Source organism: Paroedura picta, chromosome 8, assembly GCF_049243985.1.
Source record: "Paroedura picta isolate Pp20150507F chromosome 8, Ppicta_v3.0, whole genome shotgun sequence".
Taxonomy (NCBI): Eukaryota; Metazoa; Chordata; class Lepidosauria; order Squamata; family Gekkonidae; genus Paroedura; species Paroedura picta.
In genome coordinates, this window is record NC_135376.1 from 37,734,801 (window position 1) to 37,753,737 (window position 18,937).

Here is an 18,937-nt window from a genome sequence, read left to right on the forward strand (position 1 = left end):
TCTCTACAGCTGCCAGTGGAATGATGTCAGAGGATACAAGCCAGTTTCTCTGGGATTCCTTGCTCACAATTGCTAACACTGATTAGAAGTCAAACCTCACTGTAAAGGTGCACTGAAAGATTGCCAGACCTCCCAACCTTTGCTACATTGCAGCAGTGACTAGGCACGCAAAAGCTCTGTTCCCAGTATTGTTAGATCTCTTTCCATCCCCTTACCGACCCCATTGCCCTTGAACATATTCCCCTTTTCATTGCCACTTCCTTCTTTCATCTCCTTGTGTTCTCTGTCATTTACCTGAGGACTGTCTGTCCTTGACCTGTGGTTTCTTCAGGTTCTTTCTTTCTCAGCCTATTACCACTCCTGGCCTCTTCTTTCAGCCATGGCCTCTGAGTTGCCCTAACTCCTAGGATCTTTTCCCAGCATCCCTATCTGTTCAGATGGCCCTTCCTGTGCCAGACTGTTTGTGGTGGCAGCTTCTTCGTAGCCTGCCTTCTTTGTTAACTCTGAACACATATTGACTCTGGTGCTTTATTTTCACATGCATAGCAAAATGATGGACAGTTCACAGTCATCCAGTTAGTGGGGATGCTACGAGGGATTGCAGCTGGTATGAAGTACCTTGCAGAAATGAATTATGTCCATCGAGATCTTGCTGCTAGGAATATACTGGTCAACAGCAACTTGGTCTGCAAAGTATCTGACTTTGGACTCTCACGCTACTTACAAGATGACACCTCGGACCCAACCTACACCAGTTCATTGGTATGTACCAGTTCCCCATTGTGTGCACATAATAATTCCTGTGGAGATAGGAGAAGTTGTGTCATGTCTAGCAGTTAGCATTCAGGCAATGACTTGAACATTCGTTCTAATGTTTATTACACAGAATTAGGGAGCAGGGAATAATCTGGGTCCAGTGGCATTCATATTTTAAGACGCAGTTTTGGCCCCAAAGAAATTCAGTTTTAAACATGTAAGATGAAAAGCGGTAGCAAGGATAGAAAAAGTGTTTCTTCCAAGGAATTGTTGCCAGAAAACAGGTGACAATAGCAGATGGCAATTCAACGGAACCACAAAATAGTATGTGTGATTAGGATGTGATAGGCTCATCATAGCAGCCACCTCACTGCCATTGAGCTAAAAATGAAATTGTGAAGACACTGGAAATGTCCTCTTTCTGGAGCGTATGTTATTGTCACCATAGCACTCCTCCTCTATCTCATATGAGCTTGCCAACAGCTCATTAAGCCCAGGAACTCCTATTGCAGTGCATGTCACCTCTCAGTGGCATAATGACACAAGTTGGGAGCAGGATGTCACCACTTAGGTACATGAAAAAGTTTTAATGCATGCTTCAGACAGCCTCTGTAGCCTTTTAGTGAAGAGTATAAATGCTCCATTCACATGAAAATCTATCAGACAAGAGCAATTACACTTTTTGAGAGTTAGAACAGCAAAACAGGATTCTGTAGCTCTGGGTTTAAAATAAGAACAAAGTAGGTGGTGTGGAAAGATCTATGAGCCTATCTTTCCACATGTTTTCTTTTTTTTTTTAAGTTGCTGTTAATTAGGGCTAGGGATGTGCGCTTCAAAAATTTCATGCTAATTTCAGATCCAGATTTTGGTGAGGACATGCTTTTTGTTATCCTGAAGTTTCTGAATCCCCACTTCCATTTTGGGATTTTTTTTCCAGGTCTCCCAAATTTGGGACCATTTTTATAGTTCTCTCCCCGAGGCAGTAGGAGCAGGGAGGGAGAGAGAGGAAGATGACATCAGCAGATGGCATCTAAATCTCTTAAATATTAAAAGACTAGAAGCCCCACTTAACAGCAGATGACTGGATAGATGGAAAACCAAGTCTATTGCTGTTAGATATAAGTGCTGCATTATTGCATACAAGTAGATCGGGCCTCACTAGTACAGTACCCATAGAATCATAGAATCATAGAGTTGGAAGGGGCCATACAGGCCATCTAGTCCAACCCCCTGCTCAACGCAGGATCAGCCCAAAGCATCCTCAAGCATCCAAAAAAAGTGTGTATCCAACCTTTGCTTGAAGAATGCCAGTGAGGGGGAGCTCACCACCCATGGCAATCAAGGTTCTGTCATTCCCAAGGGCAGTAAACTTGGTCTTTATCTACCTGACTATCAGCTATTTGGTGGGCTTCCAGCCTCTTTAAAATTTAAATTCATCTCTCTCTGTCTTCCCAGTTCTTTGTCTCCCTGAAAGCAAAATAATCCCAAAATTCTGGGAGATTCATTTTCATCACTCATAAAATTTGGGGTCACTTGAATATCCCCAAGACAACCTGAAAGATGTTGGGTTTCAGTTCAGCTCAGATATACTCAAATGCACAATCCTCATCAAGGCCTCTGATCTGGCTTGGAGCCACAGTATGAGGGAAAGAGGGTTTAGCTCTTCCTACCCCATGTGGTTTTGCCTGTCAAAACTGATTCTCCTGGGATCTTATTAGCTCTGCATGGGAACAAAGGCGGGCAGTCCAGTTCAGCTGTTACAATAAATTCTCTCATTTAAGGGGAAGCTTTTCTTTTTTTTTTCTTGGCAGATGACTATAGCAAGTCAGTATGGTATTGGCTGACCTTGTGATGATATTGTACCTTGCAAGACTCTAGTTTCACAGTTAGCTCAAAGGGCTCTGATTGGTATCTTGCTGGGATGTGGCGTTCGGTAGCTAGTTTCTGCACTTTATCAGTATGGATGTCTAGTAGCTTTTGACCCTTAGCAGAATTTAGGCATTATCAGTACTAGAATCACAGAAATCATGGGCTTGAAAAAAATCTGGTGGATTATCTAGTTTTAACATCTCAACTCTAATCAGAATAACCTATGCTTAAAGCACCTCTGATTGATGCCTCTCCAACCTTTTTAGGCCTCTGTACAAGCAGACCACTCAATATCGGGGTCAAAGGTGGGTTTAGTACTCCTCCAAACAAGTGCCCCTATGAGCTATACTGTACTTTCCTTCATAAGAGTGCATGGCAGCCAGCAATCTGTGCAGGTGGAAATAATTGGCTGTACTGGGGAACACCATGGAAATATAGGCTGACCCTCCACTGCCCTGGAATCATGTTTGCATCTATCTATCCCTATCCTAAAAACTATTCTCCCATTTTCTTCCACTGTGTTACTGTGCTGTGTATTATTAGCCCTCTTGCTCTGACCTGAAGCTAGCCCCTTATGCGTGTGTACATTTTTCTGAATTGGGACTTTGTGTGAGGTAGCCTGGAAAAAATTTGATTGTACTATCAACATTCCCAGATATTTGTATTCTATGTTACATTCAATGTATGCTCTCAGCCCCCAGCAAAGGCTGAAGGAAAACCTTTTTTCTATAGATTACTTGGGATTACTTCTAATAGAAATCAGATCTTTGACTACAGATCTGAAATAGAGCGTGCTGGCAATTTGCCATAATAGAACCTAAGGGCTTTGATTACTTCATTGGGTAAAAACAAAGTACCGAAGTTACATCCAGTGTGCATAATTCTGTGCTGGATTGTATCCAGTGTACCCATCAGGTTCTGAATGCTAGGTGTCTAAGGGCAGAATTACATCTTGCATGCACTTCCATGATCCCCTCCCCCCCCAATAATACTGACCAGTAATCATATTTCTCCTCCCTTGTGGATAAAAAACATTTTGCGAATGGCAATTTTCAGCAGAAAATGGTGTGAGAATAGAAGTTATTACCCTCTGTCCTAGTCTCTAAATTGCAACATTTTGTCCCTACAAAAATACAATCCTTCTGAACAATGGAGCCAGACCTTGCAGTGACATATACTCTTGGTACAGGGATCCCGGGATAGTGTAGACTATGAACAAAGAGTAACAAGACTGTATTTCACACTAGGGGCAAAGTGCTTTGTACCCAAGAATACAATGGGCACTAGCACACATGCCTGCCCTGTGGCTTTCTTGGGTGCTGACCCTCCCCCTGTCCTATTCTCCGCTGGATCTTGAGATCCAGCTGGGAGGGAGGGAGGCCGCACTGGGTTCCCTAGGGCTGGTGGGCAGCCTTTACTCCTTCTCCCACCCACCCCACATGGGCTCCAAACTTCAAGGAGCATTCCTAACCCAGGGGTCACCAGCCTCCAGGTGTGGCCTGAAGACCTCCTGGAATTGGAGTTTATCTGCATACTATAGAGATCAGCTTCCTAGGGGGAAATGGCTCTTTTGGAGGGAGAATTCTGCTATGACAGCTCATCAGACAACAGGGATCAGTCCCCCTGGAGAAAAATGGCTGCTTGGGAGGGGGGACTCTGCAGCCTTGTGCCCTGAAATGCTAATCTCCCCAGGAAACCTGGACATCCTCCAGAATGACAGCTCTTCATCAAACAGCAGAGGTCAGTCCCCCCAGAGAAAAGGGCTTCTGGGGAGGGGAAACTGCGGTCTTATGCCCCAGGGATGCCATCCTCCAGGGGGGACCTGTGGATCCAACAGGGCTCTTCTTATGTGATTTACTGAATAAGATGGCAGAGTTCTCAGTTCATTGAGCATCAGCGTTAACAGGCCTAACATTACAGTTTTACCCAGCAGCTAATGAGAGCAAGGCTTCAGCCTGCCATTTCTTCTGCCTTCCCTTCCGATGACCTACAAGACATATATTTTAACTAGTTCATTTAGCAGATATGAATGGTCCCTGCTTCAGAGAAGTTAAGAGCGATCCTATGGTGTTTATCCTTGGCCCTGGCTAGATTGAAATGAAGCACACGGCTGATGTCAGCAAGCACATAGAAACTGAATGCCAGGTTGAATGTCTGAGGGGGGGGGGGAAACCAAGGGGAAACCAGCTGATATAAATGTTGTTGTTCTTCTTCTGTCTCAGTGCAGGTCACAACAGGATAAAATATACAAAACAAAATACCATGCATAAATAAAATAATTAATATATAAACTTTAAATTAAAATTCTATTAAAAGCTACCTTCTTAAAAACCTAACCTGGGGGGGGGGGTGATTAATATTTTTTTAGGAGGGTTCCCGATGAGTTGGTTCCTTCCTGATGTTAATCAGTGGGATAGTTGATCAAGCTAGGTAACTGTACACAAAGGGAGAATCTGAGGAGCCATCCTTGAATCAGCCATCCATGGCTGAACTGGGAACTCTGCTGTTTTCCCCTGGCTGCATACTGCAGTCCATTTAAGTAAATCAGCGTGAGTTTTGAAATGCCCAGTGCTAGCTGCCTGGATTGGGCATCAAGTGGCCTCTCCCACCCCTGGAGAGAAAACAGATTCTCTCATCCGTATTTCTGCCATTAATTTATGCCACAAATGGTTTCCCCAGCAGCTGGGAGATGATGCACTGCCTACAATTACATCTCTGCCTCCCATGGCAGCTTCATAGCTCACTCTGGGGGAAAGGTAGAAGAAAACAACCTTGGAGCAAATTTCTCCTTTTTCAGCTATTTAAAATAGACTTTTTATTACGAAGACCAAATCTGTTTTGCCATGCATCATTGAAACGCCACTGAAAAGCAGAGCTGGTAGTTCCACCCAGAGTCAGTGTCACACTTTTGTCTGTGTTTCCCTCCTCCCTCCCATTAGTTTTAATTATGGTATGAATCATTTACATGGAAACAAGATGATTGTTTTCTAACAGTGCACATGCTCTGGCTGCTGCTTATTTTCTTCCTTGTGTCTTCCCTCCTGCAATGTAACTCAGCAGTACAGAGTAGTGCCTCATGTTGTGAAATAACCAAGAACAGATGGAACAGTTCAAGGAAGAAGAAGAAGAGTTGGTTATTATATGCTGCTTTTCACTACCTGAAGGAGTCTCAAAGTGGCTTACATTCGCCTTCTCTTTCCTCTCCCCACAGCAGACACCCTGTGAGGTAGGGACTGAGAGCACTCTGAGAGAAGCTCTAACAGGACTGTGACTAGCCAAAGGACATCCAGCTGACTGCATGTGGAGGAATGGGGAATCAAACCCAGTTCTCCAGATTAGAAGCCACTGCTCTTAACCACTACGCCAAGCTGGCTCACACTTGTGATAAAGGTTAGGGCCAGTGAACAGTTATTTTGGCTGAGAAGTTTTCTCAGGATTGGGCGAGATACCAGTTGGGTGGGATCTCCTGCTTCCTTGTCTCTGAGTGAGTTAAATTCAACCATTTGCTCAGTGTTCTTGCTAGGATGACACAGCAATAGTAGGAAGATGATGACTACTTGGTGTAGTGGTTAGGAGCACTGGCTTCTAATCTGGCTGGGTTTGTTTCCCTGCTCCTCCACATGCAGCCAGCTGGGTGACCTTGGGCTCGCCACAGCAATGACAGAGCTGTTCTGACCAAGCAGTAATATCAGGTCTCTCTCAGCCTCACCTCCCTCACAGGGTGTCTGTTGTGGGGAGGCGAAAGGGAAGGTGAATGTAAGCCACTTTGAGACTCCTTCGGGTAGTGAAAAGCAACATATAATAACCAACTCTTCTTCTTCTACCCAGAGAGCAACCCTGAATAGGTCTATCCAATGTGGCTTACTTCCAGGAAACACCTTTCCTTTTATTATTAAGCTCATATGGTTAAAGGTCTTGAGCATAAAGCCAGTATGTTATAACAGAGCAAAAGAAGCAAAACCAATGTTAGAAAATGTGACAGAACAGACAGAAAGTCAAAGTACCAAAACATATATCTCATAAAAGTCTAAAACACATTGAATAAAATATAACAGTGCACCTATACAATTTCTCTAAAGGTCAGCAAGGTAATACTCATTTTAGCAGCATTTAAAGAAGATCACTACTGTCAACTATTTTGCAACAGATAGAGTAATTTCTGGATTAATAACAATAAAGAGATCACCCAAGGAGAAAGCCCCATTGAATAGACCTTTTTAGAATTGCTCTCTGGATAGTCAACAGTTTCCTATCATCTTTAACCCTCCCCCCGCTCCGGAGGAGCGGGAGGAATAAAGGAGTAAGGGCAAGTGGGGAGGAGTTAGGGCGGGCCCTGTCCGGGATAAAAACTCGGAGGGCCCAATCAGGAGCCGCAAAGCGGCTCCTGATTGGGCCCTCCAAGTGTCACTCGAGGGCCAAGCAGCCAATGGGGAGCCGCGCAAAGCGCGGCTCCCCATTGGCTGGTTGGCCCAGCCTCACCTGGGCCTGCCGGGGAGTTGCCGCTCAGAGGAAGAAGCCTTCCCCAGCGGTAAGTCCTCCGGCCGGCTTCCCATCGCCCAGGGAGCCTTCTGCCGTGCCCTGGGGTAGGCTCGCCTGCCCTTGGGCCCGCCAGAAGGCCACAAAGCCCACTCCCGAAGTCCCGAGCCTTCTGCCAGGCCCTGGAGCAGCCGAGCCTGCCCCTGGGCCCGGCAGTAGGCCGCAAAGCCTGCCGCCCCCGTCCCGAGCCTTCTGCCGGGCCCTGGGACAGCCGAGCCTGCCCCTGGGCCCGGCAGTAGGCCGCAAAGCCTGCCGCCCCCGTCCCGAGCCTTCTGCCGGGCCCTGGGGCAGCCGAGCCTGCCCCTGGGCCCGGCAGTAGGCCGCAAAGCCTGCCGCCCCCGTCCCGAGCCTTCTGCCGGGCCCTGGGACAGCCGAGCCTGCCCCTGGGCCCGGCAGTAGGCCGAAAAGCCTGCCGCCCCCGTCCCGAGCCTTCTGCCGGGCCCTGGGGCAGCCGAGCCTGCCCCTGGGCCCGGCAGTAGGCCGCAAAGCCTGCCGCCCCCGTCCCGAGCCTTCTGCCGGGCCCTGGGGCAGCCGAGCCTGCCCCTGGGCCCAGCAGAAGGTCCCAATGCCACCTACCTTACTCTGTTCCTCCCTTCCTCCCAGCATTCCCTTCCTCCTTCCCTTCCTCCCAGCATTCCCTTTCTCCTTTCCTTCCTCCCAGCATTCATTTTGTTTTTCCCTTTCTCCCTTCTTCCCTCTCCTCCATCTGCCTCTTCCTGGCTACCTGTTTCTCTCCCTCTTCTTCTGTCTCTATCTTCCTCCCTTTCTTTCTGTCTTTCTGTCTCTCTTTCTCCTTTTCCTCCTTCCTTCACCCCATCCCTCCACCCATCCATCATCCTAGGGCCCGCTGTATTTTGCCCACAGCGGGCTTAATATCTAGTTGAATATAATTGAATACTGGTGAATGTTGAAATATGCAAAATCTGCAGTGTGCATAATTGAGCAGAATATAAAACATGTCCTGCAGGGGGCGTCAAAAGAAATGTATATTTAGCATAGATAGGATAGGAACTTCCTGATGATTTTCAAATTATCTCCTGCAGTGTCCTGATCAACTCAACAGGAGACTTCCTGTTTGTGAGCATAATTCCTCCCAGCTTTCCTAGCCACGATCAGAAGTACTCACTCAGATATGCATACCTGCAAATGCTATGGAATCTGATGAAAGGGTACCAATACAAGTTACCTCTCAGCATTGGAAGTTCATTAATTTTAGACTAACTGAAATAGGTGTTGTTTGTCATCTGGTATGCTCTCTCAATGCCTTATGATGAGTTATCATCTTTATGCCAAGGGGAACCCCACTTTCTCGCCTTTTCCTTGCTATCTTCCTTAGGAAGTAGGGCCTAAGCAGGGGAACTTAGCATGTTTCCCAATACAAAGCAGACCAGATGAGGGAGTGTCATGCAGGCCAAAACCCTGAAGACCATTCTTTCTGCTTTATATGCAAAGAAGTGTACGGAAGCAGCTGTTATTGTTGCTTCTTTGGGGCCTAGGAAGTGAGAGAGAGCACCTACGTATTCTCTGTGGGAAACACATTGTCCTTTCCAAAACACTTGTCTGTTCATTGGCATTCATGGGAATGAGAGCTTGTTAGCTCAGTGACTGTTTACATTTAAGAAACACCGCTGGAATACCATCAGTGCTCATGTTCCTTGTGTGAATCAGGCATGATCGTACATGATCTGTAATAAGCTAACTAGTGTGATAAAGTGATTCAGGCATCAGGATAGGCATGGAGACGTCTGGGTTCAAATCGCCACTGAGCCATGAAGCTCACTAGATAATCTCATGCCAGTGACTTGTTCTTAATTGAGCCTACCTCACGGGGGAACTTGTAACTTGCTCTGCAGGAGGGAAACATTCAATTAACTTTATGTTTCTTCTGGAAGAAGCACATAGACTGATTATGCACGGCAGCAGCCACACCAGGCTGCTGCCAGGTCCTTACGGCAAGGTGGCATGCCCTGCTGCGTCCCAGAGGGAATCCCCCAGCATATGCAGACTGCCCCAGCCTAGGATGTGAGCGCGCACAACGCTGGGGCTGGAAGAGCCTGGTGCACTGTGTAGCGGCAGCAGGAGTGGGGGGCAGGGGGCCCCTACTTCACAATGGCAGGCCAGCAGCATGCCACTCACCGTCCAAGGTAGGGGTGGGGAACACCCCGTCCAGCTCCGAAGCTCTGCGGAGCTGACAGGAGTGTATAGTGTCTCTTCCGATTATGCACGGGGCTGATGCTGGAGTGGCACGGATGGCGCCCACAGTATCGCGGGAAATGCAGGAGTTCTCGCATTCACATTCTGAGGACTATCTGGGGCACTGCGCCGGGCCAGAGCTAGGATGGCGGCAGCATCATACATAATCAAGGATTAGCCCCGGTGTCCTGCTGCCGACACCCTGTACTACCCGCCCCATGCATAGTGTCTTTGATGGAGGTCATAGTGTCTTTGATGGAGGAGGGCACTTGTTAAGGAGGAAGAGAAGGAGAGGCACATAGGAAATGATGCTGGTGCTGTGGCTTTCTTATCCAGAACAAAGTTGTGTGCATGTGTGTGCACACATCTTTCTCATGGATAAAGAGGAGAGAAGCTGACGATATAGCTTTAAAGGAAAGGATAAGAAAGTAATTTCAGCAGCAGCACTGGAGGAGGGAAGGAGAGCTCCATTTAATTGCTTGGAAAGAAACTGGTCACTCCTGAGTGATCTTCTGAACTAGAACATTTGACATTGGTCTGTTCTACTGGACATATCTGTAATGCAAACCTAAATTCAATTCAAAATAACTAATTTGGCTGAAAATATGACATCATCTTTAACATCATCTGGATTTGCACTGACCCAAGGCATTGGGATACCCCCAGGCTTTTTAATGACAAAAGGCTATGCAATATGAATGGTTAAGATTAGAGACAGCCAATTCTTGGGCGAAGGGAACGGCAGTATAGTAATCAGATACCAATTTGTGCAGTCCTAAACTGTGACAACTGTCCTCCATCCATTAAAGTCAATGGTTTTAAATCAATGAAACTCCTTTTAATACCATATCTGAAGAACTGAGTCTCACAAAAGCTCAAACTGGAATAAATGTTGTTCATTTCTTAAATGCCACTGGACTTCTGTTTTGTCTTCCATAAAACTGATACCATAATATCATTGTACATGCAGGTATGGCTTCATTGTTTGCTATATTTGCTATTGGACATCCTTTCTCTACTAGCATATGGAGCAGGATATTTGTGCTCTCTGCCATGCTGCTATGCTGCATTAGGATATTTGTCAGAAATTAGTGCTAGAAGAAGAATTATGACATTGAATTGCCTGCTTGAATCCAAGTCATCAGGAACCTTTAAAGTCAGGGACCTTTAATCTCTGTTTTCCTTGTTATACTAATAAATTAATACTAAAGGCTATGGATCTGGGTATTCATGCAAAGGAATGTAAGGAGACATGGGCTACTGCTTAAGGAACTGGGAGGCATTACAGTGGCAAAGTCTTCAGTGGTATGTCACATGTTTTAATTTGATGTACATGTATGCATAAATGTGATATGTATAGTGATATGGGTATTTGGGAGTTGCATGTCTACAGATATATGTACTATATAAGTTCATGCACTAGAAAGCCGCTGCATAACATGTGAAGCAACCATTTGGTCATAACACAATGGCAGTTTTCCACCACATCATGCTGAACTAGAAGTGTAGAATGTAAAACCTACAAAACCAAGTAGGGTGTAATGTGTAATGGAGGGCAAGATGAAGCCACACTCCTGATGTCCCTAACCACCCAAATAAGGGCATAAAGTTTAAACCCATTGTCCTAAAGTTCAGCTTCTCAGTTCCTAGCTTTGGTCTAGGAAATGAAGAAGAAGAAGAGTTGGTTTTTATACCACTCTTTTCATTGCCCAAAGGAGTCTGACAGTGGTTTACAATTGCCTTCCCTTCTCTCCCCACAAGAGAACCCCTGTGAGGTAGGTGGAACTGATAGAACTCTGAAAGAAACTGCTCTGTGAGGAAAGCTTTAACAGGCCATCCAGCTGGTTGCAGGTGGAGGAGTGGGGAATCAAACCTGGCTCTCCGGATTAGAGACTGCCACTCTTAACCACTACACCAAGCTAAGACCAAGGCAATATTTGCATGGTTTCCCCTGCTTCCTACATCCTCTTATACAGTCTGTACCAAACTGTGTGGAATTTTGACAGCCAACTCTTGTTATATCCTCTCTGGAATAGCTGATACATTTGAAGGTCCATTAGGACTTGTCAGATGTTTGAAAATTCCTCCATTTGGAAATGTAAAGGCAAGAATGATCAAGGTTCTCAACATTTTCCTTTTCTGCTGTGTAGTATCACTCAAACATAGCCTCTTGTGGTGCAGAGTGGTAAGTGGCAGAAATGCTATCTGAAACTGTCTGTCCGTGAGGTTGGGAGTTCAATCCCAGCAGCCGGCTCAAGGTTGACTCAGCCTTCCATCCTTACGAGGTTGGTAAAATGAGTACCCAGCTTGCTGGGGGGTAAACGGTAATGACTGGGGAAGGCATAGGCAAACCACCCTGTATTGAGTCTACCATGAAAACGCTAGAGGGCGTCACCCCAAGGGTCAGACATGACCCAGTGCTTGCACAGGGGATACCTTTACCTTTTACCACTCAAACACAGCTTGAAATTAATAATAATAATAAATTTATTTTTATATCCCACCCTTCTTGGTTGAGTCAGGGCAGGTAATATCAGAACAAAACAATACAAATATAATACATATATAACAGTTAAAACAATTAAGTTTTAAAATCATTAAAATATATTAAAGCCACCTAATTTGCATTTTCAGATCTTCTGAGTATTGAGTGGTGTTTAATTGGTGAAGATTAGATGGTTCTAAAGCAGGGTCAGCATTTTCATGATATTATCCTTGAGGGTCATACTGAGCTAGTATGGATAATAGAAGACACGTTTGAATATGTGTGGAAATTGCATGTGGACTAAACAAAATCTTATTCAGGATGGGCGTTGGTAGTTAACATTTCTGTTTCCTTCTGCTTCAGGGTGGAAAGATTCCAGTGAGGTGGACAGCTCCAGAGGCCATTGCCTATCGCAAGTTCACTTCTGCCAGCGATGTATGGAGTTATGGAATTGTGATGTGGGAAGTCATGTCCTTTGGGGAAAGACCTTATTGGGACATGTCTAATCAAGATGTGAGTAGTGTGAATCTTGCCTTAGAATATAGCAATCGCAGCTTTGCATTTTGGTGTGGAGAACAGAGATTCAAGTATTACCAATACATTTCCAGGAAGCGTCACTTGATTTTCATTAACTCCATTCTATATTCCCACCCACCCCACAATCTAAAACTGAAAGTTCCTCTATACTATGAGGCCATCATCTCTATCCTACCAATAGTTATATTATTGGAGCTAGATGTTACAGAGGTATCCCCCAAGAGGTGTGTCGAAGGGAACTGTTTCCAGCTTTCCAAGTAAAATATTGTCTTGCTCCAAGACTTTTGTTCCTTACAACACTGAGGAGCGTTCATCACAGAAGTAGGATCTCTCTTGAAAGTCTTTCCTCCTCTCTTCTTGTAAGTTAAAAAAAAAACAAACTATGTTGTTCTCTGACCTTCTCCAGAAGAATCATATTAGCCTGGAGGGAATTAATTTGTTTCCTGGAACCATGGAACACATTTCATTTTGTCTAGTATAGAGATAACTGCATAGCACTTTGCGTTTCCTATATACTCCTGTACCTATTTTTCTTTCTGTCACTCTATTATAAATTTGGTTCTGTTTGGTATAGATAAGTTTTTGTTTGCTAATTTAGTAAACTGCTGTGAGGCTGAAGGCAAGTTGTGTGGAATCAGAGTCTTTAGTCCTCTGGTTTTCTCTTTCCATAATCAGACTCTAATATTGCTTACATAGCATCCTCTGAACTGGCTCTCATGTTCTTCTTGTTGAAGCCGTCTGTTCAAAGACGAGTTCTTGCAGATAATCTTTCATTACTGTATAATTTCTCTGTCCTGTGTCCTGTTGCAGCCAATTGTTAATTGAGCTTTTCTTCTAAAACAGGAGTGTGATATTCCAGTCCTAGGGATATTCAGTCCTCACCTTCCATTTAGGATTCATATAGTGAGGGATTTCTTTGATGTACCTGTCTAACCAAGGATCTCACTTCAAATTCTAAGGAGAATCCTTCTAACCTGCAGAATGTGTTTCACTCATGTGAAGTTGCCTTTTACAGAACCAAACCATCAGTACATCAAATTCAGTACTGCCTCCTCAGAATGACAGCAGCTTTCTAGGGTCTCAGGTTGAGGCCTTTTATGTTACCTTCTCCCTTGTCCTTTTAACTGGAGAAGCCAGGGATTGTATCTGAGAGCTACTGCAGTCAAAGCAGAGACTCCTCCACTTTGCCACAGCCCCACCCCAGTGGTACAAAATGATACTGGTAATGAACACATGGAGCAGCCTTATACTGAGTCAGGCCGTTGGTCTGTCGTAGTCAGCATTACCTTCTCTAGCTGGCAACATCTCTACAAGATCATAGGTTAATGTTTTGAACCATTTCACTGAAGATTAAAGAGATTAAACCTGGGACCTTCTGCATGCAATTAAAAGGACAAGGCAATGGTGGATGTGAAATTCCTCTGCCTAAGATCCTGGAGAGCCGCTTGCAGGTTGAGTAGACAATATTGACCTTGATGGTCTTATTCAGTGTAAAGCAGCCTTATGTGTAAAGCAGTTTCTATCCCAGTGAACACAGGCCCCATCCTGCATTCTTTTAATTTTTCCCCCCAATAATTAAGAAAACTTACAGAAAGGTTACATAAATAACAGTTAAAAAATATTTCAGATACTCATCCCAGTGTTTTTGGAAAGCTTCCAGCGATCTGTGCTTGACTAAGTATGTTAGCTTAACCATTACTGCTAGCGCTCTTGCGTTTTGTGCTCCATGAGTCTATGTGGGGAGCCTGCTGTTGCTTCCATCCGGTTGCATGCATTAGTCTCGCTGCAGTTGTTGCATGAAAAAGTATTCTGCACCCTGTTTGGGTACACCTGTTAGTAAGATGTTTAACAACGTATTTTTTGGATCTCATGCAAATTTACATTTAAACATAATTTGCCATTTGTCATTCACTTTTATCCAAAGCTTTTTGATTAGTTTACACTTCCATCACATGTGGAAATATGACCCAATAGCATCCTGACAGTTCCAGCATTTGCCACCAGTTTGTTTAGACCAGGGGTAGTCAAACTGCGGCCCTCCAGATGTCCATGGACTACAATTCCCAGGAGCCCCTGCCAGCGAATGCTGGCAGGGGCTCCTGGGAATTGTAGTCCATGGACATCTGGAGGGCCACAGTTTGACTACCCCTGGTTTAGACAGTCAAATACCATCTATAAAACGTCTTAAACCCATTTTCATGCAATGCTTGACACTTTGTCAGTTTCAAATTTTTATACCATAAATACGCCCATTTTCTGTTGTAATAGTAATATTGACCTTGATGGTCTTCTTGAGTGTAAAGCAGGTTTATGTGTAATACAGTCATGATCCCAATGAGCACGGAGCCCACCTTGCATTCTTGAGTATATGTTACCTCAGAACCCCTTCTGCAGGGGTGAAAAGGGTACTGAATAGGAATGTGGAGCTACTCTTTTCTCCCCAGTGGTTTAGAAAGGAAGGAGCAGAAACTCACTTTCCTGTTGACAACATAGAAAAGAAAGGGGAACATCCACTACCATGTTCATACTAGACTTTACACCTGGACTTGGAATGAAGAAGGGTACTTACTTGTAGTGTAAGCAACATGACTGTACGCTGGACGAGTAGAGTACAGATAGCATGATATTTTTCCTTCTTTGCATATTGTGGTTTCAAGTTTGTTAGCTGCCTTGTGGCTTGTGATTAATTGAAAGGTGGACTATAACTATTTTAAGAAATGAGTAATCGCCAAACATCCCTGCAGAGGAATCGATTGTGGAGCTGTGCAAAAATAAAAGGTGACAATGGGTTTTGTCTGGTGTCTTGGTGAGGCAGGAATTTGGGCAGGGAATCTCTAAGGTTTGAGAATCCCTAAGGTGAAAGGCTAGTGGAGGTTAGGTTTTCTTTCTTCTCCATAACCTCAGAGCTGAGATGTTGGGAGAGGCCAGACAGTTAGCTGAGCCATTCTCGCCTATCCAACCTCCCTCCCTCCCCCGGAGCTCTAGAGAAAAGCTTAGAAATGCTAGCTGTGAGATACAGACTTGCCTTTTTTTATTTCAAACCTTTGCAGTAGGAAGGAGTTTCTAGCATAAAAGGAGGAGAGGAAATGGGAAGTGAAGCCAGTGTGCTGGTAATTGGGCACTAGGAATCTTGCAGGCCCTTTGAAAATGTTCAGAAGGATTATGAGCCAGGTGCAGTGACTTGAGCAAGTCCTGTACTCCGGCATGACAGGCAGAGATAATGAGAGTGGTGGCTGCCGAACAGAGAAGGGACTACCTTTGTCTTGAAGCAGCTGCACTCTAATTAACTCCGGAGTGCCCTGCTTCCTTCAGAGCCAAGAACATTTCCTTTGCTCCTCGTGCACATGATAGATGGCTTCTTTTACTCCTGCATCTAAGGCATTAGTGCTCATAACATCAGAAAAAGGGATCCCCTTCTGAGAGTAAGGGAGGGAGGTGTGTGCACCACCAGAGGAGCTCAAACGATCCATTGGTTGAACTCAGTGCTGAGTTCACCACATCCAAATGATTCAACAGCTTAGAAATCCTGATTATATATAAATATAAAAATAGAGCGTAACGAGGGCACCTTTCGCCTGCAGAATCTGATGTAAATTTGGGAAAATATTTCTAATAAGTAAGCTTTATCATAAGAGCAAGTAAAAGAAATGCTTCTTCATATCTGTAGTTCTTGTGAAATCACTCTTTGCATACACTGCATAAGCCAGAGAATAATCAGTAGATAAAGAGTGCCATATTTGTTCCAGTATGAAAATGTTAGAATGTTTGCATGATAAATGGGTGCAGACACATACACTTTTGCTCATAAATTTCCCTTTGCTTGAAACTTAGTCTAAACAGGCATAACAGTGCTGAGCATAGGAACAGATGCCTACCATCAATGGTGAATGCATACGTCTTGAGTGCTCTTACCACTGGTTCCAATAAAAAGGTTTATTTACACCCACTAGGAATCTTGTGGGGTTTTTTTCCAAATTCGAATACAATTTTGACCCTTTAGACCAGGGGTAGTCAAACTGCGGCCCTCCAGATGTCTATGGACTACAATTCCCATGAGCCCCTGCCAGCGAATTGTAGTCCATGGACATCTGGAGGGCCGCAGTTTGACTACCCCTGCTTTAGCCAAAGGACACTTCCATAACCATACTGAATTGTTTTTCTGCGCATCTGTATTTTTCTAACATGCAATATGCATTTTTTTTTCTGTAGGTAATTAATGCAATTGAGCAAGATTATCGGCTCCCTCCTCCTATGGACTGTCCAGCTGCCCTCCATCAGCTGATGCTAGACTGCTGGCAGAAAGACCGCAACACCCGGCCACGTTTTGCTGAAATAGTTAACACCCTAGATAAAATGATCCGAAACCCAGCAAGCCTCAAAACTGTGGCTACCATCACCGCTGTGTAAGTTCCCAGCTGACTGGATTTGCTGCAGCTAAGGCCCTGAAGGCAATACAGGGCTGCCAACCAGCCAAAGATAGATAAACAGATAGAAATAGAATCATCTGTCCTTTTTTTAACCAGTTAATGAACTGAGTAAATGTGAATAGGTTTGCATAGTACCAAATCATCAAATAGGTGTCCTTTGAGATACTGAAGGAAGCAAAAGATAATTTATAGTTAATGTAAGCTACTACTTGCAGTTTTAAGACGTGACCATCTTCAACTATTTCTTTTTTCAGCCCATAGTACAGGAACACACCTGAACATTAGCATGTATCCATGTGCTCTCTTCTTTGTCCTGCTGATTAAAATTATACCTCTTCATTTAATTAGCAAAAACTTTAGAAAATTATTCTGTTAATGTTATAACCTTAAATGTGAGCCATCTTGTAGTTTTTCTGACCCTAAGTGAAAGAGTAGCATAGAGCTTGGATTGTGCAATCTCATGATTTAAGGTTGAAAGAAGCTTGTTGTCAATTGGTTTATACATTGTGGTTGCTGTCCCTGTCCCATTCCTATGGTGTATGAGTACAGTATAGTTAAGCTGTGTAATGCATAGCCTACACTGAAAATCCTCATTATACAATTATTGGCATTTTATGTGCAAGCTTGAGAGAACAGACAAAGATAATTTTTTCTCCCTTTCCCCAGATATTGGGACTCAAGGGCATCCAGTGAAGTGTATGGGCAGTACATTCCCATACACTTCACTGGATACACTTCAAACAAAAAGAAATACTTCTTTTCACAATGAATAATTAAAATGCACGGTTCATTTCTAGAAGACATGTTGATGGCCACAGAAATAGACAGCTTTAGTTAGGGATTAGACAGATTCATGCAGCTACTCCAGATCCAAAGGTAGTAAAGTTCTGAATACCAGTGCCAGGGAGCAACCTCAACCTCTGTGCCCTGTTGTTGGCCACAATATGAGATAGGATTTTGGACCAGATGGACCACTAGTGTGATCCTTCTTCGATTCTTCTGGGTATAGGAACTCCAATTACTACTTTATTGTGTGGTACTGTGAACTCATTCCAGCCTCCATGCTTACCAGAGATACCCCTTGCCACATATACACAGCAAATGACATCTCAGTGGGAACATTCATCTAGACTGTTTTGGCTGTAGCTTACATAGATAGATGTCTTGAATTCTTCCAGACACATCATCATAATGCCATATAATTGCACGGTTGCTGGAGCATACAAATGCTTGGTGGCCACTTTGAATTGTGTGGCATGAAACAGATTCTTTCCATCCCAGTTTTGGAACCTGACAGGGGTGCCCTAGTTTATATCATGCAGGCCACAACCCCTTGGAACTAAAGTCTCCATGCACATCTCAACAAGCCTGTTGAGAGTATCACTCTAGCCTGACATGCTTATTTTGAATTTGGGGGGGAGGAATTCCCTCTCACCCGGCAATCTGTAACTGCACAGTCCAGCAGCAGCAGCATATGGGCCTGCTAACTGAGTGTTTTGATTTAGTGAAGAGGATTAGGAAATTTTAGAGTGTAATTGGTATATCTTGTTAATGGGAGAGAAAGGAAAGTTAAAGTATGCTGTGTTGGAGTTAAGCTAGCCAACGATCAGGTGGATTAGGAAGGGAAGATATGATGAACACACAGTTCCTCCAGTTTAAGGTCACTGATTTAAGTGAGCTTAGATTGGGATAACTATGCATAAGACCGCACTGTCAATTACCCTTGTTTTGTTTGCATTGCCTTTCTTTTTATAATCTTGCTTCAAAGCTAGTGGGCTCTCCTTCCTGACTCTGTGTTTGCATCCTACTCTAGGCCTTCTCAGCCACTGTTGGATCGCTCCATCCCAGATTTCACTGCCTTTACCTCAGTAGAAGATTGGCTCAGTGCCATCAAAATGAACCAGTACAGAGACAATTTTCTGACCGCTGGATTCACATCTCTTCAGTTAGTTGCACAAATGACATCAGAGTAAGTAGTGCATTCTCATTCTGACCTCAGGCTCAGCTAACTGCGTGGTTCGTATCGGCTTTAGTGTTGGGGGGAGTGGGAGCTGGACCTTTTGTGTGCTTTCAGGAAGTCACTTGTTTAATTTAGTACTAGGAGCAGGTCAGAAAAGGAGGTAGATCATATCTC

General features: G+C 44.3%; 1 protein-coding gene across 3 annotated transcripts in view; it reads left to right on the plus strand.

Annotated features, from left to right (window-relative positions):
* Nucleotides 1-18,937, plus strand: part of EPHB1 (EPH receptor B1) — a 416,704-nt gene that overhangs the window by 367,210 nt on the left and 30,557 nt on the right. For all 3 annotated transcript variants that reach the window (XM_077349124.1, XM_077349123.1, XM_077349122.1), the window contains exons 12-15: nt 547-762; nt 12,203-12,352; nt 16,586-16,779; nt 18,617-18,772. In XM_077349124.1, coding sequence (XP_077205239.1) covers nt 547-762; nt 12,203-12,352; nt 16,586-16,779; nt 18,617-18,772 — 716 coding nt within the window. The remainder of the gene's footprint in view (nt 1-546; nt 763-12,202; nt 12,353-16,585; nt 16,780-18,616; nt 18,773-18,937) is intronic.